Source organism: Bubalus bubalis, chromosome 11 (assembly GCF_019923935.1).
Source record: "Bubalus bubalis isolate 160015118507 breed Murrah chromosome 11, NDDB_SH_1, whole genome shotgun sequence".
Lineage (NCBI taxonomy): Eukaryota > Metazoa > Chordata > Mammalia > Artiodactyla > Bovidae > Bubalus > Bubalus bubalis.
Genome location: NC_059167.1, coordinates 67294387 through 67321980, shown reverse-complemented (window position 1 = coordinate 67321980; position 27594 = coordinate 67294387). Strand labels below are relative to the sequence as shown.

Here is a 27594-nt window from a genome sequence, read left to right as displayed (position 1 = left end):
AGTCGGACGTGACTAAGCAACGGAGCAAACAGCACACAATTACACTTGAACCTTGCCTTCATTCACCAGATTGTTACTGGACACCTGTTGAGGGCCAGGAGATCTGCTAAAGGCCAGTCCCTGGGAATACAAAGGTGAGCAGACAGTCCTGTGGAGCAGGAGACAGGAGAAGAAAAAACCCAGGGAGAGAGGGGAGCTTGTAACAGGGGCACCTGGTCTGTCTGCAAGGGCCTAAGGGAGGTCAAGGGGTGTGGCTCACAGCAGCGGCCAGCGGGCTCAGGGGCCCAGGCCCCAGAGGCTTACATAGCACAGACAGCTGGCCCGCTACAGCCTGGACTGCAAAACCCCTTCCTGCTTGTCGATATTCCATCTCCAAAGTCCTGCCTTTGTGTTGGTTTTCTTTTTTTTCAATATCCTGGCAAGTGATTAATCTTATCCCTAGTCCTGCTTGAAAACATTTTTTTAAATTGAAATGTAGTTTATTGACAATTATTTTCGTAGATTATATTCCATTAGAGGTTATTACAAGATGATGAGTATAGTTGCTTATCTTTGTTGCTTATCTATTTTATATATGGTACTTTGTATCTGTTACTCCCACACCCCTGATGTGTCCCTCCCCTCTTTGACAACCACAAGCTTTGTTTTGTTTTTTTCCTGACTTATTCAGTTTCCACTCCCAGGCAGCTCCCTGAGCTGGGGTGCACATGGGAGAGGTCAGGCCTGGGGTTTGCTGTGCAGTGCAAAGGTTCCACAGGCCCCGCCACGAGGCACATCATTTCCTCCTCCACCCATGGGAACAGGCGATAATCTCACTGTTCTGTATGAGTCAGTGGGTTAACTAAAGAGTGTGAAGCACCTTGTGGCCTGACATTCAGTAGAAGCTTTGTAAGTGTTCAGAGATGGCCCCTGGGTGCTAAACAGCCTTGCCATGGTGTGGGCCCCCGACCTTGGTTCTGTGGCATCTTGTTACCAGACTGATGGGGTACTGGGTTCTTCCCTGCTCCCTCCCACCCAGCCTCCTTACACACACACACACACACACACACCCCACCCTACACACACACACACACACACACACACACCCTGCACGCATGCATGCACGCACACACACACCACCCCCCACCCTGCACGCATGCATGCACGCACGCACGCGCACACACACACACACACACACACACACACCACCCTGCTTCCAACTACTCTTTGCCCTGTTTAAGTTTAGCCCAGCCCTGTTCATTCCTCCACACCCTCTGCGGGATCCTCCCTGTGGACCTGACCATGCTAGCCCCGCCCCATCCTTTACAAATACTCCTGAGGACAGCCAGCGCCTTAGATTGCCTATTGCCCCCTGTTCTGCACTCCCAGGTAAGGGTCCAGCTCTGCGGGCTGTGGGAGGGGACAGGAGGGGCTCTGTGAGCTTGTGTTGTGGCCTTTGTGATCATGGTCTCTCTGGGTACGTGTGTCTGTGTACTGAACTGGTATCTGTGTCACTGTGTCGTGTGTGGGTGTCGGTCTGTATCTCTCATAAATGCAATGTAGGCCTGTGTGCTGTGTCTAGGTGCCTGCCCCCTGCCCGGCCGTGCTCTGACTCCTGGGTCTGCTCTCTACTTGAGTTAGAATTGAATTTACAGCCTCTAATGTGCCAGGCACAGGGGTTTAGCTGAGGTCGAAGGGATTGTATTAGTTCCCTTCCAGAGCCACCAACTCCTATCCCTCAAGCACCTTAGTCTGAAATGGGGAGGGACAGTCTAAGGCCTGTCTTTTTTTTTTTTAATTGAGGTATAATTATCGATATCAATATCTATATCAGGTGTACAACAGTTTGTACCATTTGACCCCCTTCACCCATTCCACCCAAGCTCTACTCACCACCTCTGGCAACCACCAATCTGTTCTCTGATTCTATGAGCTCAAAGTTTTGTTTGTTTGTGGATTTTTTTAGATCCCACATGTTAGTGAGATTATATAGTACTTGTCTTTCTCCGACTTACTTCATTCAGCATAATGCCCTCAAGATCCATCTATGCTGTCACAAATGGCAAGATTTCATTCTTTCTTATGGCTAAATAATATTCACTGTGTATAATATACATTTTATTTATCCATTCCTCTGTTGATGGACACTTAGACTGTTTTCATCTCTTGGCTGTTGTAAATAATGCTGCAATGAATATATGAGGGTGCATAGATTTTTTCAAGCTAGGGTTTTTGTTTTCTTTGGATGAATACCCAACAGTGGAATTACTGGATCATATGGCAGTTCTATTTTTAATTGTTTGAGGAACCTCATAGAGTTTCAGTAGTGGCTGTACCAATTTACATCCCCTTTTCTCCACATCCTTGCCAACATCTTTCTTGTTTTTTTGGATAATAGCCATTCTAACGAGTGTGAGGTGATATCTCATTGTGGTTTTGGCTTCCATTTCCCTGATGATTACTGATGTTGAGCACCTTTTCATGTACCTGCTGGCCATCTGTTTGTCTTCTCTGGAAAAAAAAAATATGTCAAGTTCTCTGCCCATTTCTTAATGGGATGGTTTTTTTTTCCAAAGCCAGTCTTTTCTCTTTCTTCCAAGTCAGATCCTGGCTGGCCCTAACATTTTCTTTACCACTTCCTCCTCCAGAACTAGTCCCACGAATCTCTTCCAGACTCATCACTCATTAAGGGGAAGGAGGAGGGGGCAGGAAGGATCATAGCATAGCTCAGAGGCTGACCTCAGCTCAACATTTGTGGCTCAAGTAAAAGCCAACAAAATAGGTGACTCAAAAGGTGCCAGGGTCCTGTGTTGCAAGAGGCTTGGGCTGTTGTAGTACAGACATGTGTGCGTGTATGTGGTGTGTGAACATTTGTGCTTCTATGTTCAACAACCAGAGTACCCTGATATCAGGCATTTGGTCTGTATGTTACATATTATATTCTGAGTTGTGGGTCAGAAAAGAAAATGAATATACTACATTTGCACTGGGTCCATTCTGGAATTGCCCATTATGACTTATGCACCAGCCCCATGCAAGACAATGCCAGCCTTGGCACCAGAGCACCTCAGAAGCCCAGAAGCTCCATCCTGTGGTAGCACACTTGTTGGCAGATGACAAATTGACTCAGACCACCAAGCCAGCTTCCACTCCTAGTGGGAAGAGGCAGGAACAAGCAGCTTGGATCAGGGAAGGTTTCCATTCATTTGTGGCTTGGAGGCAAAGGTCTTAGGATCCCCTGCATCCCCCAGAAGCACCCACCCACTAACCCAGTCCTCCCAGCTTTGGGTGCACTGATCTCCAAGCTTCCCCCCTGCCACACCCGCTGCCTTTATGCCAGACATCACACAGGGACAAAAGTCTCTTGGGACTGACTGAGTACCATGGCCTGACGCATGGCAGGCACACTACACAAATAACTAACATGATTGAAACTGGCCCAAGTAGAAATGAGTTCATACATGATTGTGAGTCGGGGGGTGGATCTCGAGAGGTCACATGTAAGGGTATATGGTTCAGGGATACATAATGTTCTCATGTCTCTGTCTACATACCGGATGGATAAACCCACTGCATTCACTCAACACCTATGCCTGGCACCTACTCAGTGCCCAGCTCCATATGGAGTCCCAAGCTAAGCCAGAGGGAGCAGTTTATCCCTTTCATCTCTTAAGGGGCTATGTGTGTACATCCCTGGGAGGAAGAAGGAGAGATTGAGGTTTAGATTACAGTAAACTAAACTTTACCCTTTGACTCATAGGTGTTCCTTTTGTCATTCCCTGTGCCTGCTCCAAAAAGATGGAGCCACGTAAGTATTGTGGTGGGAGGTCGTAGCGTGGAAGAAGGAATAAGAAGGAAGGGAGGGTCATGAAGTCAGGGGCAATCAGTCAGTCATATCTACTGCAAGCCGTGTGTGTGTGTGTGTGTGTGTGTGTGTGTGGTGATAGGGTTCCAAAATGAAAACAAGCCCTGTGTTTTTAATACACTCTACAGTTTAAGACACATGCCCACACATCCTTCATGTCACTAGGTCTTCGACTTCAGGAATGAAACAGACAGGGGCTCCCTCCATTGTACACGTGAGCTCCAGGGAAGTTATCGGTCTTTCTCAGGGTGAGGCCCTGGAGGTGTGGCAGGATCTGGGGCTCAGAACTCAGCTCTCAGCAGCTATGCCATTGGCTCCCCTCAAAAGGAACAAAAGACCATGATGGCCCTCAATATAAATCTCATCAAGTAGGTGATTCCCACCAACAGAGCACTACAAAATACTCAGGACCAGTCAGATAGGTTATGGCAAGAATGAGCCCACTGGACCCGAAGCTGGGCAGGTAAGGCAGGCAGGATGGTCCAACCCAAGCGAACTTCGTGCAGGAATGTAACACAGAGTGAAGCAAGAAAGATTTCCAAGTGGTAGGAGACAAGAGCAAAGTCTGAGAGCTGGAACCAGAAGGTTATAAGCAGGAGCAAAGAAACAGCTGAGGATCTAAGCAGAGATCAGCCTGAGAAAAGTGGAATCTGGGGGGAGAGGGCAGAGGAGGAAGCTATGTGCGGCCCACATGAAGGTGGAAATAAAAGAACCAGGGCGCCTCCTTTAGCATCATGGAGTTTGACATAGGTTGGGAGGGTACACTTTGTACAGTTTCTGTGTTGCAGAAATTAACACAACACTGTAAAACAATTATACTCCAATAATAAAATTAAATTTTTTTTTTAAAAAAAGGTTGAGGGATTTCCCTGGTGGGCCAGGTGGCTAAGACTCTGTGCTCCCAGTGCAGGAAGTCAAGGTTTGATCCCTGTTCAGAGAACTAGATCCCACATGCCACAACTCAGAGTCCACACACTGCAACTATGACCTAATGCAGACAGATAAAAAATATTTTTAAAAAAAAGGTCAAGGAGGCAGACAACTGATAGAATGAAGACTAGAACCCACATTTTCTAACCAGCCCCACCCCACCCAGGAGAACTCAGCCAACTCTTGAGCAAACAGGGACACCACTGAGCTTTGCATTCACACACACACACACACACACACACACACACACGTATGTGTTGAGTGAATGAATGAACGAAGGAATGATGGTCAAGCAACTGGTCAAGTCTGAGGAGCCTTGTTGGTGGAGGGCGGTGGAAGGTGGGCACACAATCAGCACCAGGAAGACGACAGGATTCTCACTGCAGAACCAAATAACCAAAGCTCTTTGTTTTTTTTTCTCCTTCCTCTCCCACAGGCCCACAGGTAAGAAAGTTCCCCAGCCATCTCCCTTTTCCCTCCCTGCTGTCAGTCCCCTTCCTAGACAGTCTGGCGGCCAAGGACATCCCCCAAATGTAGAGTGGGAAGGCCTCAGCCCCAGGGGTGGGGGTGGGGTGGGGAGGGGAGGAGCATCGCAGTACAAGTCCATCTCCTGCTGGCGGCAGCCTTCTCCACTCCTCCCCAGTTTTCCCATCTGTCCCTCTTCTTTTCTCACATCCCCTCCCTGCCTCAGCAGCTCATCCTCTCTCCTGCTGCTTCCCCTCCTGTTCCATGCTTCTCTGCTTTCCTGGCTACCCACAGCTCTCTCAGATGGCTGGCTTGCTCCCAAATCCCAACCACACTGCAGGGCCCCCATGACCTGCCTCTGCCTGCCCTCCTCCCTGCTTCCCCTCCCCCAGCCCCCCACCACTAGCAGACCCAACTCCTAGGCCTGGAATGCCCCCACCACAAGATAGTCATAGAAGAGGCAAGCAGGGTGGGAAGTGGCGATTTCCAGGCGTCACTGAGCCTGGATGGGGCAGCAGCTGCCTTAATATTGTCACAGAAAAGACTCCTAACCCTGGAGCCTGCCTCTTTCCCAGAGGTTATAGGCCATTATCAGGCCCTAGGAAGCAGAAGCAGACTGGGGAGTTATCCAACCCCTAGGGACTTCCCAGGTGGCGCTAGTGGTAAAGAATCTGCCTGCCCATGCAGGAGACTTAAGAGACATGGTTTGATCCCCGGGTCAGGAAGATCCCCTGGAGGAGGGCATGGCAACCCACTCCAGTATTCTTGGCAAGAGAAGAGTCAGGTCGCAGAGTCAGATACACCTGAAGCAACTTATGCACACACACAGAGTAGGGCCATAACCCTCCACTGCCTGCTCCCTTGGGGGGTCCCAGGCCCCCAGTGCCCAGCACCAGAAGAAAAATTGTGTCTCCTCTCTTCCCTGGACCTGTGCCAAGAGGCAAAGAAACTCCTCTGGCCTTGGGGCCTCAGGAGTGGTTCCAGCCAAGACAGAAAGTTAAACCACCCATTCCAGGACTCTTCTGTCTCAAGCAATAAAACCTTGATTTTACTCTCTGTTCTTCCTGATTTCATGAGTCTGGCACCTGCTCAGGGACAGGTATGGGCTCACATGTACTCCCATTGACATGTACACACATAGCCAGGCACATGCACCCATAGGCATGTACCTGTGTACACAGAAGGCCTTTATAGGCTCATGTATATAGACATAACTATTTTTATGTAGAGGCAGTACAGATCTTTACCTGCACACGTGTACTACCTACATAGAGAACAAGCACATCCTTACCTTTGTCTCCTCCCACCCTTCAGCTGACTCCTCCTTCCCCTTGGCTCCTGCATGTCTCCTCACTGTACCTCCTTTCTCTTCCATGCCCCTGGTTCTCACTGAGTTCCTCTGTAGCCTCCCCCAGCCCTACCTTCATTTCTAAGTAGTCAACACGGCAAAACCTCTAATCACTCTTCATGGGTTCTTGAGTGAAGGAAGGGAGAAGATGAGATATTTCAGCTTCTTTGTCACAGATAAACCGAGGTCCAGAGGGTGGGAGTCATATCTCAGCTCAAGGAATAGAAACCAGTTAATCTGGTTTCCTCCCATTGTGTCTGCTCTGTGCTCTGGTTTCCTCAAGGCAAAAGGCCTAAAACTAAGAGCAGTCACTTGCTATTTCTGTCTCCCAGACCTCTACCATGAGCCCCTACTAGTACCCAGGAATCCTGAGTCCTCTAGAGGAGGAGCAGCAGAGAGACAAGGGGAAGGGAGAGGAGGAGTTGATCTCAGGTAAGACTGGCACTGACCTCTGACTCTAATATTGTTCTTCTGATTTTCCACAGGGGCACAGCCATGGCCATGGGCACCCCCCTGGCCCTGGGCACCCCCCTGGCCCTGGGCACAGCCACGGAGGCAGGCACCCCCCTGGCCCTGGGCACCCCCCTGGCCCTGGGCACCCCCCTGGCCCTGGGCACAGCCACGGAGGCAGGCACCCCCCTGGCCCTGGGCACCCCCCTGGCCCTGGGCACCCCCCTGGCCCTGGGCACCCTCACCCTCCATGTCCCCACCCTGGATCAGGGCACTGTCCTGGAAGGGGCCACCCACCTGGGCCCCCTGGGCATCCCCCCGGCCCACATCACTGAGGAAGCAGAAGAAACAGGACCCAAGAATGGGGAGCATGATCTAGCATGGGGCCTGAACCAGAATCTTCTGTTCCTAATAAACAGCCTCCTAGAGGCCATATTCTACTCTTAAAAGAGCCAATCTTCCTTCACATCCAACCTGACACTCAGGGGGCCCAGTGGTCTCTGAATTTCCTAGTTATGAAAATTGGTACCCAGTCAGGCATACTCAGTAGTTTGGTTCAGTGGTGTCCACAGCACATGGTTGAATAAGGTCACCCCTCCTTTGTTTTCACTTCTGCCCCATCCCCCATTAAAGGGTCTCAAGGATGGTCTCATCACCTCTACCACATCACATACATTCAGACACGGTGGGCTGTGCATGCCTCCTTCTAGAAGGATCCACAGACACCTTCAGTGGATCCTGAACTAACTATGCCCTGAAAATATATAGAACTTTCCAGACTCCTTAACTTTGCACAGTTTCTCCATCACTACCACCTCCACCTCAGCCCCGGTCAGGAATGCCTTCCTTCCAAGCCAACCAAAGCTCTACCATCAACATGAAGCCTTCCCTAAAGCCCTTTAGGATGAGTGAGGTCCTCTCTGTCTTTGTACATTGCTCCTTTCTCTGTAGCTTATATCGACCATTGCATGGGCCCAACCACACCCTACCCAGTTGGCATCAACTAATGGGACAGCTTTTATCTCTCCAACCAAATTAAGCTACTCAGGGCAGGGCCACCACTTCTACACCTCTAGACTCTCCCACCCTCATCCCCTACTGGTCTACATCTTGCGTAGAGTGGCATTTGCACACAGTTTAGGGATACCCATAGTCCAGACACTACTGGGTTCTGACTCTTCCCAGCCCTATTCTTCGGCCAAGGCATCTCCCAAACATACAGACAGCCTACTTGCTGTAAAACCCCTTCTACCCATTCAAATTCCACCTTTGGGGGCCTCTCCACTTCCCAATTCCTAGGCTTCTCATAGGGACCCTACCTATTCTAGGGCTACCACAGCTCTCCAACCATGCCTCTCTACCTCCCAACACACTGCCCCTCTCTTACAGCCATTCCCTGATGGGGGAGACAGCAAGAACTCGGAAGTGAGTGGCTAATGATTACATTTCCAGGTTGAAGTGGGGTAGTTATAAGAAAAGGAGCTGGGGATTCTCTGAGTCGCTTCTCTCTCTTCCGGGTCATACTCGCACTTGAATAACAGAATCGAGGCTCCACATATGAGGGGCACAGACTCAGGTCCAGACCAACTTGAAGAAAGACCCAACTTGAACAAGTGCCTAGCCTCACTGGGAAGGAAGTGGTGGGGGTCCGCTGAGGGAAGCTCAGAGAAATTTGGGAGTAAAAGTAGCCCAAATTTTCAACCCCTCAGCATTCTGAGCAGTAAAGTGCCGGCATGGAGCTGCTTGCTCTTCTGGGCTTGAAGAATCAGCGTTACAAGTTATGAGGCTCTCGACACGGAGCCTGGGGTCGCTTTTCCTGGTCCCTCACGGAAGACCGATCCCCCGCAGAAATGCCGGTGTGCGAGCTACAGCCAGATGGCCAGACTCCTAACAGCAGCTGTCAGACATGTCTTGGGTAGAGGGCCCCACAACAGCGTTCGGGGGATATTTTAAAGACAGGGAGCCCCCAGCTCCTACAGCGCCGCGGCGGGAAGTCTCTGTCCCCGCCCCCCAGTGGCGCGCCCATTGGCCAAGCTCTTCCTCGGCCCCGCCCAGCGACCGGCCCGCTTGGCGTCGACGCATGCGCAGGAACCCGCCGCCGCCGCCGCCGCCGCTGCCGCCGCCGCTTCAGCACCGGGGCCCGGACAGCGGCGCCGCCCACGGGCATGGACGGTGGTGGCGGCAGCAGCAGCAGCAGCGATCCGGTTCCCGGCCCGGGTCCGGAAGGGGAGCAGCGGCCCGAGGGGGAGCTTTTGGCCCCAGAAGGCAGCTCCCCGAACAGGTAGGGGCGGACTGTTCCGCAGACCCAGCTCTCAGTCCTTCCCAGAACCCGCGCCCCAGATATTCCCAGTAGCCGCCATATGTCGCCCCATTCATTCCCCAGACCCTCCCAGAGCCCGTTCTGGCGCCTCCAGACTCCTGGCCCCCTGGCCACGCCCTCTCTCTGCCGATTTTCATTCTCCCTGATACCCCCTAATATCAGCCCCCTTCGCCCTCGCTGCCCCCGGGACCTGCCCCACCCACTGTTTCTACCTTACCTCTAAGACCCCGAGTTCCCCCCGCCCCTCCGGCCTCCAGAACCCCTCCCTCTAGGCCCTGCCCCCACGTCTTCTCTGTAAGCCCCAAGCCTGCAGCAACCTCAGACCGGGTTCTAGCATGTCAATGTTCTCGAGGGTGCGTGTGTGTTGTAGATGGACTCGCCAAGGTGTATGTCCTAGGGAGAGGCCAGACACTCGGCCGCCAAACTAGGGTCTGTCTTTGTCCATCACCATCAGTCTCCAGTCTGCCGCCCCGCATGGCCAGTTTCGCACGTGTGGGCTGGAGCCCCCACGTGTGGCAGCCACCTGCACTCTTTGGATGTGATGGGTTGGCAGGCTCTGAGACTCAGGTCACGGTCAGTACCTTCCCTGAAGGAGCACCAGGCTGGCAAGACAGAAGGAACACCTCCCTGCTGAGGGCCCAGATCTTGGTGCCTCTCCTTTCCCTTCCTCCACCATATGTGTGAGGGAACAGCCCAGCCAGGTAACAATATGGCGCAATTTCTGTGCCCTGCCTGTTCTGCCGCCCCCAGGATCCCTCACCTGACATGACGCTGCCTCTCTCTCCTGCCTGGACTGAAATAGGAAACATTCTTTGGGGGCAAAAGCAGAGGTGAACACATTATCTCCAGACTGCCCCAGTTAAATGTATAACCTGTACCTCAGAGTGAAGAAGAGATCCCACAAGCAGAGAGAAATGTTTCCTTCCCTCTACTGTCAAACCAGCCTGGATAGATTTAGCCACCTTTCAGACTGAAAGGCACAGAACTTTCTGCGATGGGATGAGAGACAGGATTAATGTGCTCCTTGGACCAGGGGACTGCCTGGCACTATGGCTCAACCAAAGAGCCAAGGATGGCCAAGGCAGAGATAGTGACAGGGCAGGGGCCAGGAGCATCCCTAGAAGGGGCTGGAGAGTCTTTTGCTGCCTCAGATATTTTGCCCAGGATCAGCCTTATCTTGGACTACTCACTTCCCCTGCACATAGGGCTCATACTTGAACACAGGAACTATTTGCTGTCTTCTAGCAACTCCCTGAGACCTCTGGCCCCTCTCTGCCCCTCCCCAGAGACCCTGGACAAATCAGGCAAAGGGATTCATTTCAGTCCAAGAAACAAAAATTCCTGCTGAACTAAGCAGCACCCTGGAGAATGAATAAGACAGTGCATGCATGCAGTCATGTGCATGCGTGTGCGCGCGTGCACACACACACACACACACATATTTACTAATGTAAAGACAACAGGGCAACTTGAAACAGTTCATTCTTTGCATCTTTAAAATTACTTCTTATTTTCCTAGTGGCATGAACTGGAGCTCCCTCATCTGTCCTGACCATTCTGCCTGATCACATGGATGTTCATATAGCTATATGTCTGTGGGCTTGGGGCGTGGTAAATACTCCTGTATATTTGCCTGTTATGGGGCTCCCAAGTGAGGGTCTGGGGCACTATTAGCCAGGCCCTGACTTCTATGGCCATGAGTCAGACCTGTCTTCCCTTTTCATTGACCTTCCTACCTGCCCCAGTCACTTGGCCTACAGGCCAATGTGCCCAGGCAAGCAGTCCAGGAAACTGCTCATCCCAGGCAGAGCCATGGAACTGAGGATGAGAATGAAAGCCCCCAGGGAAAGCAAGGCAGACAGCTGATCCTAGGTTCCTAGAGAGGGATAAAAGGGATGGGGCTGGGCTATGGAGATCCCAGTAGAAGCAAACCAATGGTGGAGACTGAAATCCCCCTTGAACAGGAGCCTGCTAAGCAAGGGGGGTGCTGATGAGATTTGGTAGGCTGGTTAAGGAGGACTGAGTTTCAGTTCTCAGCCACTACCCCCTGGAGTGCTGGCTTCCCTTCATGAAAAAGAAACTGACACTCCAAGTGGGGACTTGACTCCTAAGACAAGCCCAAAGCTCAGTGATGCTTTAAGATCACAGGCAGCTGAAATAGGCACCCTGGCTGCCCCACCCTCCTGACTCTGGAAAGCAGGCCCTACTCTAAAGAGTGAGACCAAGACTAAAATGGGTCACCTTGTGCTTCCCTGGTGGTCCAGTGGTTAGGACTCCACCTTTCAAGGCAGGGGGCATGGGTTCAATCCCTGATCTGGGAACTAAGGTTCCACACCCCACAGGGTGCAACCAAAAATGTATACAAAATAAAATGGGTCACCTACATGCCTTCAGGGTCCAACCCAGACCAAGCACAGTGCCCAGCATGTGGCAAGTGCTCAGAAAAGACCTGCAGAATAAAAATCTTAAAGAAATAGATATCCCCACTTATACATATGAAACCCAGGTCATTTTTCCAGTTTCCCTTTGGCCCATGGGGATGGATGTACAAGGGATTTATCTGCCAGGACACTGGTTGCTATATCATTAACTTTATGGGGTCATCTGAGGTCTTGCTTGAAAACAACTTCAGTCAGATTCCTATTTTTCTAAATGTAGAGTTAGTAAAAAAAAAAAAAAAAAGAAGAAGAAGAAGTAGTGGTTTAAATCATGAGATAAATTCTAGTGCAGCTGTTGATAACAAAAAGAAAAGTACTGGGACTTCCCTGATGGTCCAGTGACTAAGGCTCCATGCCCCTGATGTAGGGGGACTGGATTCTATCCCTGGTCAGGGAACTAGATCCCACATGCTGCAGCTAAGACCCAGCACAACCAGAAACAAATAAATATTTAAAAAAGAAAAGTAATTATAATTATATATGTAGAGAGATACTTAAGGTGTGAGAAGTTCTCAAATGGAGACATATTATCTGAAGTGCCTAAAGAGTTCAAATTGTAAATATAAATATACTTCTTAATCTACACACTTCCTGCAGCACTGAGTGTGAAGAGGCAGGAAAGCAAATGTCTTCCACATGCCAGGCTCCATGCCAGGCACCTCACAGATCTTACTTCAGTTAATTCCCATATTAACTTGAGCTGCTGCTAAGCTGCTAAGTCACTTTAGTTGTGTCTGACTCTGTGCGACCCCATAGACGGCAGCCCACCAGGCTCCCCCATCCCTGGGATTCTCCAGGCAAGAACACTGGAGTGGGTTGCCATTTCCTTCTCCAATGCATGAAAGTGAAAAGTGAAAGTGAAGTCGCTCAGTCATGTCCGACCCTCAGCGACCCCATGGACTGCAGCCTTCCAGGCTCGTCCATCCATGGGATTTTCCAGGCAGGAGTACTGGAGTGGGTTGCCATTGCCTTCTCTGACTAACTTGAGAGGGGGGACCTTATTCTCATACCCCCACTCAGCAGACAAGGATGTCAATGTTCCAAGAACTGTGTATCTTTCCCAAGACCCCAGAGCTAAAGGATGATGGGGCCAGGATCCCACCTCCACTGCTCCCTCATTTTAGTTTCAGCACGAGGGTTATCCCCTGCCCCTCGACTGTCTGCCACCCAGGTTTCTGGCAGAAAGAGAAGGAGCTTACTCTTTTTCAGTTCCTCTACTTGATTTCTGGGCAGAACCCAGCCTCTGTGGGCAATGTCCACTTGCCATCACAGCCAGGACCCTGGCCCATGGCCCCTTCAGCAGTGCAGCAGGCAAGACTGGAAGCCAGGGTTGGATCAGCAGACACCTGGCTGTTCCATGGGAGCTATGCAAATTCTAGCAGGCCAGGTGAGCCAGGAGGATGGAAGGAAGGAGACTCACTGGTGGGCCCAGAACCCTCTGGGAATCACCCATGGCCCTCAGGCACTTGGTTCTGTGACCATCTTCTGTCCTAGGTCTAGCAATCCTGCCACTGGGGTAGGACTTCAACTCCCCCTGCATCCAAGGAGTGGGGCTGGGTCCATGCACAGAATACTGCCCCCATGAGTAATTTGGAAAGATGAATCTATTGCTGACTCCTTCCTGGCAAGTCCCTTGGGGGTCCTAACTCCCTTTCCCAACTGTGCACACTCTTGCAGAGCAAACCTCTTCCCGAAATCCTAGGGTTGGTAAAAAAGGCAATAATTGCTTATGCCAAACTTTCCCTGGCTTTTAAGGTGGGAACAAAAGTGCAGCAGGTGCTTAATCAGCGTCTGACAAGAGAATGAAGAGACGATTGCAGCAGACAGAGCTGGGCTCAAGGCCCAGCTCTTCAGGGCTCGCTGAACCTCAGTTCTCAAATCTATAGAAGGAAAGTACTTCCCCTGTATGGTTTTTAAAGGTGCAAATTAAGATCATATGTGTTTGGGGGTGCAGAGACCGATGAGGGAATGAGACAATGAACCCCAAGAAGTAGGCTGGAGGTGTAGACCCAGAGCCCCCATCCTCGTCGCCTCCTGCCAGAACCAGTAAGAGAAAAACCCAAGCCCCATCAGTCTCAGCTCACTGAACACTGCTGGGGCATGGTATGGACCACCACTATCCCACCCCCATTTTCCCTGCCTCCTCCTCCCCCAGGTCCCAGAGCAAGGCTGTGGCCCCGGAGGCCAGCCCAGAGAGGAGCTGCTCCCTCCACAGCTGCCCCCTTGAGGACCCTTCCAGTTCTTCTGGACCACCACCAGCAACTTCCACCCTCCAGCCTGTGGGCCCGTCCAGCCCCTTGGCCCCTGCTCACTTTACCTATCCCCGAGTACAGCAGGAGTACCGGGGGGGAAGCTCCCTGCCAGGGCTTGGGGACCGGGCAGGACTGTGCTCCCATGGCTGCAGCCTCAGCCCTTCGCCAGCCCCCTCACAGCGTGATGGGACCTGGAAGCCAGCATCTGTGCAGCACCACGTGGTCAGCGTCAGGTAAGGAGGAGTCCAGCAGCTGGCCAGCTGCCCTGGAAGGTAGGGCAGGGCTTCAAAGTGGGGCCAACTCCCCGAGGTCTAGATTCCTTCCCTAGGAGGCAGCCCAAGTATCTCCTGTCTCTGATGGAGGAGGCAGCCTGGAGGGAAGAGGAAGGAAGGGTTGCAACTCGGGAGTGGGGAGGCTTGCAAGGGTCGATGCCAACTTCCTCTACCCTCTACCTACTCCAACCTCCCACCTTACAAGAGGACTCTAGCAAGCAAGTGTCTTTTCTTCTCTCCCATAGGCAGGAACGGGCCTTCCGGATGCCAAAGAGGTAGGCCTGGGCCTTCTCTGGACCCATGGGGTGACCAGGCCCAGTTTAGCTCCACCATCCCTTCTTGGTGGCTTCTAATCTCACCCATTCCCTGCTACCATGCCCAACGCCAACTCATGTGGGATCTCTTCCTCTTTCCCAGCTATTCCCAGCTGATTGCGGAGTGCCCAGTGGCCGTGCTGCTGCTGTGTCTGGCTTTCATCCTCCTCTGCACCCTGGCTGGACTGCTGGGGGGCCAGCTACCTGATTTCTCCAAGCCCTTACTGGTGAGGGGCCACAGGGAGGGATGGGGCCCCCATGCCTGACCACCTCAGCTCGGTCTGGGGCAGAACTTTGGAGTGGTCCTGCTGGGAGTGGACTCTCCAGTGAGAGCTCAGAAAGGGTACAGAGGTGATCCTCGGGTCCAACCATACAGCCAGGCAGGCCAGCCCTCCCTGCTCCAGGGACCCAAAGGAGCAGAACTGAGAAGGAAGAAGAACTCCCCCTCTTTCTGGTCTGATCTTCTCTGCCCTCCTCCCTCCAGGGCTTTGAGCCTCGGGACACGGACATTGGGCGCAAGCTAGTGGTCTGGAGAGCACTGCAGGCCCTCACAGGCCCTAAGAAGCTGCTTTCCCTTTCCCCAGACTTTGAGCTGAACAGGTAATGGCTTCCCATCTTTCCACTTTTGGGGGCAACCGGAAATAGAACGAGGTCTCCAGAGAGGAGCCAAAGACAGGTCAGGGGACTTCCCTGGCTATCCAGCAGTTGGGACTCTGCACTTCCACCGCAGGGGACACAGGTTTGATCCCTGGTCGGGGAACTAAGATTCCATATGCCATGTAGTGCAGTCAAAAAAAAGTAAAAAAAAAAAAAAAAGGCAGGTCAGAGGGCCTTGCTGGAACCCCCTGGGCAATGGTATCTGGCCTCTTCTGAGCCCCTCACCTTCTGGAGAGTGCCTGGTATAGATTTTTTCTCCACCTTAGCTCAAACCCCCACACCACCCTGAGCCCTGCCACACCCTGGAGCAGTGCCCAAGAGGGGATGGTCCGGCCTCGGAGGATGGTGGAGTCCTTGGAGGACAGAGGGCAGGAGAGCTTCTTCTGTGGCCCCCCTGGTAAGCTGCAGCCTGGCCGGTTCCTGGCTTTAATGGTGGTTCTCCCTCTCCCCATCTACTAGAACTGGAGGGCCCAGGAGAACAAATCTGGGCAGACAGAAGGGGAAGGAGACTGGCCAGTCACATTCAAACCAAGGAAGTAGGGTTACAGCTGGGAGGATGAGGCAGGTCTCAGTTGCTCCAGCCAGGAAGGGTCAAGCTGGACGGGCGTGTGGCACAGGGGAGGGATGCAGGCCCAGCATCAGGCAGCCAGGCACAGGTTTGAGGCTCCTGAGAATCTGAGCCTCATATGGCCCAGAGTAAGCATCTTCCCTTTGGTGGGTCCAGGATCTGGGGCCAAAGCACTGAGCTCTGGGCCGTGTGTTGCAGAGAAGAGCTATGCACAGCTGGTGTTCATGTCCACCTCAGCAGGCAGCCTGTGGAACCTGCACGCCATTCATTCTATGTGTCGCATGGAACATGACCAGGTGAGCCAGCTGAGGAAGTTCCAGGGCTTGGTGGGAGTGGGGAGAGCCAGGGACACCAGGGACCTGATCATAAGGAAATACAGTTGAATCAAGGTTGCCAGGCTGGGCTAGGAAAGCACATTCCCTGCTTAGAAAATTATTGCAACCCTGCTAAGAGGCTCCAGGTTGTGGGGGAGAGGAAAGCGAAGAGTCAGCTGCTTCCAGAAGTGCCAAGACATAGCTGCTGGGAGACAGACCCTCAGAGCCCAGGGATTTTCAAAAGGTCCTGAGGCTCCTCCTTAAAGGAGTCAAGATGTAGCTGCTGGAACAGGGGCCTGACCAGTCAGGTCAAGATACCTCTCTGCCTCTGCTCTGCTGCCTCAAAAGAGGTGAGACAGCCTGGGATAGTGCTTGGAAACCTGGGCCCCAGCAGTTCCCCTGAGCTCTCTCCTGCTGTGTGTGCCCTACAGATCCGCTCCCATCCCAGCTTTGGGGCTCTGTGCCAGCGTACAGCAGCCAACGAGTGCTGCCCAAGTTGGTCCCTGGGCAACTATGTGGCTGTGCTCTCCAATCGCTCCTCCTGCCTAGACATTACTCAAGCTGATACAACGCGAACACTGGCCCTGCTGCGGGCCTGTGCTCTCTACTATCACCGTGGTGCCCTGGTGCCCTCCTGTCTGGGACCCGGAAAGGACAAGCCCCCACGCTGTACCCAGGTTCCCACCAAGTGCTCCCGGAGCAGTGCTGTCTACCAACTCCTGCACTTCCTGCTGGACAGGGACTTTCTGAGTCCCCAGACTGCAGACTACCAGGTGCCCTCCCTCAAGTACAGCCTGCTCTTCCTGCCCACCCTGAAGGGTGCCTCCATGATGGGCATCTACCTGGACCGCCTCGCTATGCCCTGGGGGCTCTCCGACAACTACACGTCCGTCACCGGCATGGACCTGGGCCTCAAGCAGGAACTGCTGAGGCACTACCTGGCCCAGGATACGGTGTACCCCTTGCTGGCCCTGGCCGCCATTTTCCTCAGCATCGCCCTCTACCTGCGCTCGCTCTTCCTCACGCTCATGGTGCTGCTGGGGGTGCTGGGCTCTCTGCTGGTTGCCTTTTTTCTCTACCGAGTGGCCTTCCGGATGGCCTACTTCCCCTTCGTCAATCTGGCAGCCCTTGTCCTGCTGAGCAGCGTCTGCGCTAACCACACCCTCATCTTCTTCGACCTCTGGCGCCTCAGCAAGAGCCAGCTGCCCTCCGGGGGGCTGGCGCAGCGCGTGCGCCGCACCATGCACCACTTTGGCTACCTGCTGCTGGTCTCGGGCCTCACCACTGGCGCGGCCTTCTACGCCAGCTACCTGAGCCGCCTCCCGGCCGTGCGCTGCTTCGCGCTCTACATGGGAACGGCTGTGCTGGCGCACCTGGCGCTCACGCTGGCCTGGCTGCCCTCCTCCGCGGTGCTGCACGAGCGCTACCTGGCGCGCGGCTGTGCGTCCCAGGCGCGTGGCCCGTGGGCCGGCAGCGCGCCCCGGCGACTGGCACTGGCACTCCACCGACGGCTCCGCGGCCTCCGGAGGGCTGCCGCCAGCACCTCGCGCCTGCTCTTCCAGCGCCTCCTGCCCTGCGGGGTCATCAAGTTCCGCTACATTTGGATCTGCTGGTTCGCCGCGCTGGCGGCTGGGGGCGCCTACATCGCCGGCGTCAGCCCCCGCCTGCGGCTGCCCACGCTGCCGCCGCCCCGCGGCCAAGTCTTCCGGCCCAGCCACCCCTTCGAGCGCTTCGACGCCGAGTACCGTCAGCAGTTTCTGTTTGAGCGGCTGCCTCAGGGCGAGGGCGGCCACATGCCCGTGGTCTTGGTGTGGGGCATCCTGCCCGTGGACACTGGCGACCCCCTGGACCCTCGCAGCAACAGCTCACTGGTGAGCGACCCTGCCTTCTCAGCCAGCGGTCCTGAGGCCCAGCGCTGGCTGCTAGCCCTCTGCCACGGAGCTCGGAATCAAAGCTTCTTCGGGGCCCAGCCAGAGGGCTGGCCCACATTGTGCTTCGTGGAGGCCCTCCAGCGCTGGATGGAGAGCCCCGGCTGTGCCCGCCTGGGGCCGGGCCTCTGCTGTGGCCACTCGGGCTTCCCCTGGGCCCCGCAGCTTTTCCTACACTGCCTCAGGATGATGGCTCTGGAACAAGGCCCGGAGGGCCCCCGGGACCTGGGACCCCGCTTCAATACCCAGGGCGGCTTGGCTGCCCTGGTCCTGCAGTTCCAGACCAACTGCCCCTACAGTCCAGACTACAGCCAGGCTCACCACTTCTACACTGAGGTCAACCACTGGCTGGCAGCAGAGTTGGGCAGGGCACCCCCTGGCCTGCGCCGGGGTTGGTTCACCAGCCATCTAGAGCTGTACAGCCTGCAGCACAGCCTGAGCACCGAGCCTGCAGTGGTGCTGGGCCTGGCGCTGGCGCTGGCCTTTGCCACACTGCTGCTGGGCACCTGGAATGTTCCACTTAGCCTGTTCTCAGTGGCAGCTGTGGCAGGCACCGTGCTGCTCACCGTGGGGCTCCTGGTTCTGCTCGAGTGGCAGCTCAACACTGCCGAGGCCCTCTTCCTCTCTGCCTCGGTGGGCCTCTCCGTGGACTTCACTGTCAACTACTGCATCTCCTACCACCTGTGCCCTCACCCTGACCGCCTGAGTCGAGTGGCTTTCTCACTGCGCCAGACCAGCTGCGCCACAGCAGTGGGGGCTGCAGCCCTGTTTGCAGCCGGCGTGCTCATGCTGCCTGCCACGGTGCTGCTCTATCGCAAGCTGGGCATCGTCCTCATGATGGTGAAGTGCGTCAGCTGCGGCTTCGCCAGCTTCTTCTTCCAATCTCTCTGCTGTTTCTTTGGACCAGAGAAGAACTGTGGGCAGATCCTCTGGCCTTGTGCACACCTGCCGTGGGATTCCGGAACTGGGGAGCCTGGTGGGGAGAAGGCAGGTCGACCACGACCGGGGCCGGTGGGAGGGGTACCCGGGTCCTGCTCAGAGCAGTACGAGCTACAGCCGCTGGCACGACGCCGGAGTCCCAGCTTTGACACTAGTACAGCCACCAGCAAGCTGTCTCACCGGCCCTCAGTGCTCTCTGAAGATCTACAGCTGCATGATGGCCCCTACTGCTCCCGGCCCCCGCCAGGCCCTGCATCCCCAAGGGAGCTGTTCCTGGACCACCAGGCAGTTTTCAGCCAGTGCCCGGCCCTGCAGACTTCCTCTCCCTACAAGCAAGCTGGACCCAGCCCCAAAACCCGGGCCAGGCAGGACTCCCCAGGGAAGAAGGCTGAGCTGGTGCAGGCCTCACTAGAAGCCCCAACCCACCCTCCCAGGCCCAAGCCCCAGGTCGTGGAGCCCTCTGATTGCCTCTGCTCCTCAGCCAGCACCCTGGAGGGGCTCAGCGTCTCTGATGAGACCTGCTTAAGCACCTCTGAGCCCAGTGCCCGTGTGCCGGATTCCGTGGGTGCCTCCCCAGAGGACCTGGATGAAGCTGAGCAGACAGTACCTGAACGGGGCCAGCTCAATGAGAAGCGGGACACTCTGTGGCTGGCGCTCAAGGAGACTGTTTACGACCCTTCTCTGCCCACCTCACACCAGAGCAGCTTGTCCTGGAAGGGCCGTGGGGGGCCGGGGGATGGCAGCCCTGTGGTGCTGCCCAACAGCCAACCAGATCTGCCAGATGTTTGGGTCCGCAGGCCCAGTACCCACACTTCAGGCTACAGTAGCTGAGGGAGTCCCAGGGAGGCCCGAATGGGGCACAGAGCCTGTCAGGGATGACGAGGCCGGAGCAGCACCAGGCTAGAGCCTGATAGTGTTTCCCCACATCAGCGTGGGGAGGTCTCGCTCTCCAGCTGTGGACTTTAAACCCTGCCAGATGTTCTAGCCCTGGTCTGGGCTGCTGCTTACTCCCCACACCTGGAGGATTGATATGGGGGGTGGTCTTTGGGGTGAAATGCCAACTCTCCTTGTGACCTGCGAAGGGCTCATCTGCTCCCACAGTGCCAACCAGGACCCACCCTCTGGAAGGGCAAAGGTCATGTGTGCAGCTCCATGTATCAGGGGAGGCTGACTTGGCCCCCATGCCAAGGGGCATGAAGGTCAGTGGGACTAAGGGACCCAGTCCTTGGGATCCTGTGGGCCCCTTCCTCAACCAAGAGCCCTGGGAAACCTCAGCAGCCTCCTGGGCCTCTCTCTCACTTTTCAGAGGCTTTTTTTTATCAGGACACTTCCTTTTCTTTGGGAGAGCCTCTTGAGTCATAATTGGGCTGGGGTCTCTGTCCTGAATGGTCTACCCCCCTCACATTACCCAATCTGTCAAGAAATTGGTGCCAGCCAAGCAAAGATGGCTTCTGGGAGTAAAGTAGGTGGTGGAGAGATGGTGAGTCCCAGAGCATCCCTAAATTGCTAACGGTCCCTCATGGGAAGATGCTCTGGCATGGAAGTGTCCTCTCCCCTGTTAACACCAGTAAGAATCCTTTACATCCCACCTATTTTGGTTTGCAGAACACTTCCATACCCATTGTGTCCTGGGAATCTCACCACTTCTGTGTGAGGTAGCCTGCAGTTGGTTAGGTCCTTTGGCCCCCAGGTTACGAAGCTAAGGTTATCTGTTTTCACAAAGTCCCATAGTGAGTGGGTGGCAGAGCAGGTTTCCTAACTGACTCCACAGCAGCTCCCACTCTCCTCCTGTTTACCTGCCCCAGGGACGTTGGCCTACAGCTGTCTTGATCTTTGCTCTGGCACCTTTTAACAACCTGTCTTCACAGGTGCCTCTGGGTACCACTTTAGGCCTCTGTCTGCAGAAGAAGCTACACTCTGAGCAAGCCTGGAGTTCCTCCCCATAGCCCCTGGGCTTCCTTCCAGCTCCAGCTGAGATGCCTACCATCCATAAGGCACCTAAGCTGATCTGATTCCCAAGTTCAGGGTCAGGAGAAGGCCTTGTCCATGGCTTCAGTGTGCAGAAAGCCCCTGCCAGGAGAGGCACTGAGGGCAGTTGAGGCTGAGCAGAATCCAGTTAAGGCAGGAACTCAGGCCTGCCCTCTTTGGGGGTATGGCAGTCTGAAGGTGTTTCGCAGGTCAGGGTTCTGGTTCCCAAAGGACAGGTCTCTCTAGGGGCAGTCAGCAGACAAAAGGCTGACTCTCCTTCCCCAAAGCAAAGGGTCTCTCTGGAAGGTTTTATCTCACATGAGAGCTCATGACACCTGGAGCATCAACAAATTTACTGAGCACCACTCCACCTCTGGCACTATAAGAGGACAGAGGCATGGAGGGAAAATCAGACATCTGCCCTCAAGGATCTCACCCTCTAGCTGGGGAAACAGCGCCCCCCCCCATACATGCAGGCATCAGTGGGTCACTGATGGCACCATACAGCACTTGCTGAGGGCCATATGCCTGTCACCACGAGCATTGCTGGAGCTCAAGCACCCAGGACTGGTAACCAGGAAGGATTCCTGAGCTGGGCTTCAGTATCTCAGCGGGAAGTGACCTTAACAATCATTTGTTTCAGCAGTTCTCAAACTTTGGAGCCTCAGAACCCTTTGTTCAAAGAATCCTTGTGTGGAAACACTGCATATAAAGCTGAGAAAAAGCAACTACACTGTTGGGTGCTGGGGGTGGGGAAGTCCAGAGCCAGGTCAGCCTCCTTTTCTACTGTGCCTCTCAGGGGACCCTGGGGAACCCTGAAAGCTCTTGGTGGCTCTGAAGAATGTGTTTTGAAAACCACTGATCCAGGTTATTTTACAGATGAGCATCACAGAGGGGAAGGATTTTTATGGGGCCAAAGAGACAGAACTGGAGGCAAATTCGGGGCTTTGGGCTTTATATATATATAAAGCCCAAAGCCCCGAATATATATAGCTGAGACTTACCTCCCACGCCAACTTATAAGAAGTGGGATATGGCGATATCAATGAGATATGGGAGTTGTGAAAGTGCCAGAACACCATGGGCAGGAATGACAGGTACATCGACTTTGCAAGATAAAGATGCCCATCTGACTCCAGGTGTCAGGAAGGAGAGACAGTGACTAGGACTAACTTGGACCATCTCCCTGGAGTTCTGAGGGACCTCTCTCTCTTCACGTCAGAGAGGAATTCAGCCTCTCTGGCCTAGGGCTGCTCATCCGCCTCTGAGTCCTGGCTTCCCTGACTACGGACTGTCTCCTGTTATCATACAGCCAGGTCGGCAGAGCTCTGGTCATCTGGGATCATCACCCAGAGGGAGGACAAGCTGAGCCCTTCCTCCTGAACATGAGCAGAAGTCTGGCCTTGACTCCATCATTGTAGCTGCCTCTCAGTGACTCACTGCAGCGCTTCTGCCCTGTGATGTGGGAGGACAGCAGGGCCCTGGACCGAAAGAACCTGCTCCCTGACACCCTCTTTTGTGTCTTATAGGAGGAGACATTGGTGTCTGGGACTGAAGCTTCAGAAACTTGGCCTGAACACAACCACTGACATGTTTGAGAGAGTATGAAGGGATGGATGGGGTGGGCATCATCTGAGCACAAGGAAGAGCCTTCCTCGGGGACTTCTGGGTGCCCTTCTCACAGGCCAGGGCCACACAACCCTTCAGGAAGGCAGATGAGCTGGAGCAGCCAAAGTACTGACTGGATTTGTTCTTTACACCAGCGTGCCCAAAGGACTGGAAGAACTCACTGTAATCCCAGTCAGCACCTCGAACCTGGAGTGGCCCAAACCAACAGCAGGCATCACAGCAGTGGGTAATCCCACCTGCATCTCTAGCTCCAACTTTGGTGTTTGTTTTTTTTTTTATTTGACAGGGTCTTAGTTCCCCAACAAGGGATCAAACCCGTGTCCCCTGTAGGGGAAGTGCAGAGTCTTAACCACTGGACTCCCAGGAAAGTCCCCCTTGCCCCAGCTTTGGAAAGCAATTTGAAGTATTTTCAGCAGATTTACTATCATCATTATGGTGGTTACAGAGTGTATGGCCCTGGACACTTATAGAGAGAAGCTTAGAAGCATGCTGTGAGGCTCTGGAAAATTTAAGAAATGGCTCCTTAGCACTGAGACAACTGCATTAACACTGATTTGGGACTTGCAGTCATTTCTCCTATTTGTGCCACAGATCCTTGAACTCATACACAGAGCATGAGTATGTGTTATTGTATGTTTTAAAAATGTAACTTGGTATAGTTTGTTATTATGGGAAAACCCATCCTTCCATGGCTGTGGCACTTTGGTGACAATGTCAGAGATTGAGTTGACTGGTAAATCTTAGATTTAACAGGCACAGGGCCTACCCTATACCATGATATTTAGGCAGTATCTCAGCTTGAGCCTGATTCTGAAAGAGACATCTCACGAGAGATTTATAAGCCAAATGCCCTTAGCCCCCTCAAACTCATTCCTCTCCTTCCAGTCCATGACAAAGCAAGTGAGGGGATCAGGAAAGAAGATACATTGGAGAGTTTCTGATCTTTTCTTTCGTGGTGGCCTTATCTTGGCCTTTGATAATACATGTGGGCAATTATGAGCTCTCTGGCATCCATGACATGCATCAAGATTTGCTTGGGAATGGGAAAAAACAGACATTCCTTACCCTTTCTACCCTCACCCTTGTTCACAGGGATGACAGTAGCTCAAGGTGGTGTAGAGGTATTTATGCTTAGGCGAAGTTGTCACTCAATTCACTGGGAAGATGAGAAACAAAAGAAAGCCACCGCGTGCTATGTAAATGGTGGGCTGTCCCAAGCCACCTTGTGCTGAAGAGCCCTGGAAGGACCTTGATAAACTTATCGTGATCATCATGCGTCTGTGTGGTTATTCATGTTATACCTCAACAGAAGGGGATGATCAACAGTTTACCAAATTCACAGACAACAGATTAGAGCTTCAAAATCACTAAAGAGAATCCCTCAGCTGGGCAGACTGATGTGGATTTGAATTCATGACCCCAGCCTCACCTGTAACCTCAGCTCTGCGTAGCCTGCTTCCATTCTAGTTACTAGTTTCAGTTCTTTGCAGCAGTCATTTCATACTTTCTCCTCTTGCTTCCAACATCAGATGCCCTTCACCTCTCTGCACACCTACTTTCAGTAGCCAAAAAACTCATTATTCATAATGGAATCTGGAGGCATCAGATAGAAATTTCCTCACCTTCAAGGCACCAAGTCCCCAGCTTACCTACCCTGCTCCTACTGGCTTCTCACCTCATCCCTTCTGTTACAAAGAAGGAAGCACTTAATGTCCCCACCAATGGTTTATAGCAGATAGGTAGATACAGATAGCTTGGAAGTCAATTTCAAGAGCTTCCTTCTTCATAAGTTTCCTCTCTTCATATTGATCAGCCTAAGAAGGAGTCTTTGGCCAGAAATCTCTCCTCCCCAGCAGTGACCCTTCCTTCATTCTGACTCCTACTACTCTGGCACCCTTTTCTGCACTATAAAAAAATAAATAAAAGGACTACTTGAGAATGTTTTGCTTGAGGAAGTCTTTGAGAGAGCAAAGCCAAGAACATATGAACATTATCATAACTGTATTCCATATGGTCACATAGCTTAAGTAGAGACTTGGAGAATATATATATATATAGAAAATGGGGCTTCCCTGATGGCTCAGCAGGTAAAGAATCTGCAGGAGTTACAGGAGATATGGGTTTGATCCCTGGGTCAGGAAGATCCCCTGAGGAGGGCATGGCAACCCACTCCAGTATTCTTGCTGGGAAAATCCCATGGACAGAGGAGCCTGGTGGACTATGGTCCATGGGGTCACAAAGAGTCTGAAGCAATGGAGCACATATTTTAAATACCCACATTGAACTTGTAGAGATGAAAACGAAAATGTCTGTGATTAAAAAAAAAAAAAATCCCTGGATGAAATCAACAGTTTAGAGGTTTTAGATCAAAAGGATTAGTGGACTTGAAGATATAGCAATAGAAATTACCTAAAACGAAACATCAAGGGAAAAAATAAGTTTAGAAATAAATACAGAGCATATACAACAGGCAGAAAGAGTGTCCTTTACAGTTATTCAAAATTATGAAATAATTTAGGCAATAACCAAAAATGAAGAGGGTACATTTTAAAAATAAATATTTTGTGAGGGAATATGAACAAAGGAGTCTGAAGATGCTGCTCTAGGTACCATCTCCCTTGCCCCTTTCTCTCTGACTTTGCTCCTTTGATCATCCCATCTTCCTTCTGAAGCATCCTTTTCTTTCAGCTGGCTCATTCCCAAAAGCACATGTATCCACCAGTATCTACATCTTTGAGAAAGTTCTACCTTGACCACCACAACCCACCTCCAGTTACTGCCCAATTGCTCTAGTCCATTTACAAACTCTCTTTGACACCTGCCGTCTCTGCCTCCTCATCTCTCATGTGCTCTTCATTCTGCTCCAAGGTAGCTTCCACTCCAGCCTCTCCATCAGAATTCCTCTTCCTAATACTCACCAATGACTTCTGTGTGTGTGTATGAGAAAACATATGCATGAGTTTCTTCATTGCAGGATTTTGTACTCACCAATGACTTCTTTGTTGCTAAATTAAATGGATCCATTTAAATTCTCATCTTGCTTGCCCTTTCATTTATTTTTTAATAGCTATTTTATTTTTATTTAACTGCAGTAGGTCTTTTGTAGCATGCGAGATCTTTTTAGTTGAGGCATGTGAATTCTTAGTTGCAGCATGTAAGATATCTAGTTCCCCAACCAGGGATGGAACCCAGAGCCTCTGCATCTGGAGCTTGGAGTCTTAGCCACTCGACCACCTGCGAAGTCTTGAGTTATTTTCAATAGTTTATCACTTCCTTCCTCAGCAGTTTACCACTTCCTCCTTCTTAGCTTCTAGGACCCCACTCTTACTTTGTTTTCCTCTCACCTCTCTGGCACCTCTTTGTCAGATTTCTTGGCTTGGCACCTTCTTATCATTGCAACTTCTGAGTACTGGCATCAATGTCCTAGGTCCTAAGGCTCTCTGTACATTTCTTCCCTTGGTAATCTCATCCAATACTGCAGTTTTAAATACGTGTGTGTGTGTGTGTGTGTGTGTTAGTCCCTCAGTCATGCCCATAACCAATCCAGGCTCTCCTCTGGGCTCAAAGGGTATGTTTTCAACTGTCTACTTGACAACCCCGCTTGAATGTCTCAAAGGCATTTCAGGTCTGTCCTGTTCAAAACTGAACTCTTAATCTCTCTCCAATACAAAATAATGACTCTGATAGCTTACAGTGATTGATGTCGGATTCATGATCTCTGAAGAAGAAGATTTAGTTTTGGGACCAGGAACCAGGCTTGTTCACTCAGAGCTTTTGTGTGGCAGAAGTTCTATTGTGACATAGACATCAGGAGGGGGACAGAGAGTGCCCCACTCCTAGTCTTATCAAGGCCTTATATGCTTTTACCAGACCCACTCCTACAACATACATCTTAAATTAACAAGATTAGAACTAATCACTAGGGCTTCCCTGTGGCTCAGAGGTTAAAGCATCTGCCTGGAATGCAGGAGACCCGGGTTCGATCCCTGGGTTGGGAAGATCCCCTGGAGAAGGAAATGGCAACCCACTCCAGTACTCTTGCCTGGAGAATCCCATAGAGGGAGGAGCCTGGTAGGCTACAGTCCATGGGGTCGCAAAGAGTCGACTGAGCGACTTCACTTTCACTTTCAGAACAACAGAAAAGTATTACCACAACCACTCTTACAACATACACTTAGGATTAAAAGATTAATAGAATGTCCTTGTTAGGAAGGAGAAACATGCCCTTGAGCAAGATACATAGTGTTTCATAATCATTCAGTTCAGTTCAGTTCAGTTCAGTTGCTCAGTCCGACTCTTTGCAATCCCATGGACTGCAGCGCACCAGGCCCTCCTGTCCATCACCAACTCCCGGAATTTACTCAGACTCATGTCCATTGAGTCAGTGATGCCATCCAACCATCTCATCCTCTGTCGTCCCCTTCTGCCCTCAATCTTTCCCAGCATCAGGGTCTTTTCAAATGAATCAGGTCTTTATATCAGGTGGTCAAAGTATTGAAGTTTCAGCTTCAACATCAGTCCTTCCAATGAATATTCAGGACTGATTTTCCTTTAGGATTGACTGGTTAGATCTCCTAGAAGTCCAAGGGACTCTCAAGAGTCTTCTCCAACACCATAGTTCAAAAGCATCAATTCCTCAGTGCTCAGCTTTCTTTATAGTCCAACTCTTACATCCATACATGACTACTGGAAAAGCCATAGCCTTGGCTAGATGGACCTTTTTTGGCAAAATAACGTCTCTGCTTGTTAATATGTTGTCTAGGTTGGTCATAACTTTTCTCCCAAGGAGTAAGTATCTTGTAATTTCATGGCTGCAGTCACCATCTGTAGTGATTTTGGAGCCCAAAGAAATAAAATCTGCCACTGTTCCCACTGTTTCTCCATCTATTTACCATGAAGTGATGGGACCGGGTGCCATGATCTTTGTTTTCTGAATGTTGAGTTTTAAGCCAATGTTT

At 52.2% G+C, this 27594-nt stretch overlaps 2 protein-coding genes and 1 non-coding gene across 4 annotated transcripts; all 3 read left to right on the top strand.

Moving 5' to 3' along the window:
- LOC102391841 lies at positions 1-7486 on the top strand. Of its 2 annotated transcripts, XM_044925210.1 has the most exons (6): positions 1-134; positions 1221-1368; positions 3740-3787; positions 5211-5218; positions 7073-7128; positions 7219-7486. In XM_044925210.1, the coding sequence occupies exons 2-6, from the start codon at positions 1282-1284 to the stop codon at positions 7482-7484; spliced, it is 465 nt and encodes a 154-aa protein (XP_044781145.1). In that variant the 5' UTR covers positions 1-134; positions 1221-1281; the 3' UTR covers positions 7485-7486. The 2 variants fall into 2 exon arrangements, with proteins under 2 accessions (XP_044781145.1, XP_025151696.2); XM_025295911.2 differs by having other exon boundaries at positions 7073-7486.
- Positions 1282-25673, top strand: DISP2 (dispatched RND transporter family member 2). The gene is made up of 12 exons (XM_006073041.3): positions 1282-1368; positions 3740-3787; positions 5211-5218; positions 6920-7019; positions 8747-9318; positions 13951-14280; positions 14565-14594; positions 14737-14860; positions 15118-15233; positions 15557-15687; positions 16057-16154; positions 16604-25673. The coding sequence occupies exons 5-12, from the start codon at positions 9203-9205 to the stop codon at positions 19868-19870; spliced, it is 4212 nt and encodes a 1403-aa protein (XP_006073103.2). The 5' UTR covers positions 1282-1368; positions 3740-3787; positions 5211-5218; positions 6920-7019; positions 8747-9202; the 3' UTR covers positions 19871-25673.
- An 889-nt stretch (positions 25674-26562) lies between these two features.
- On the top strand, positions 26563-26635 carry TRNAS-GGA. The gene has a single exon. It is a non-coding gene; the product is annotated as a tRNA-Ser (tRNA).
- Positions 26636-27594: the final 959 nt, after the last annotated feature.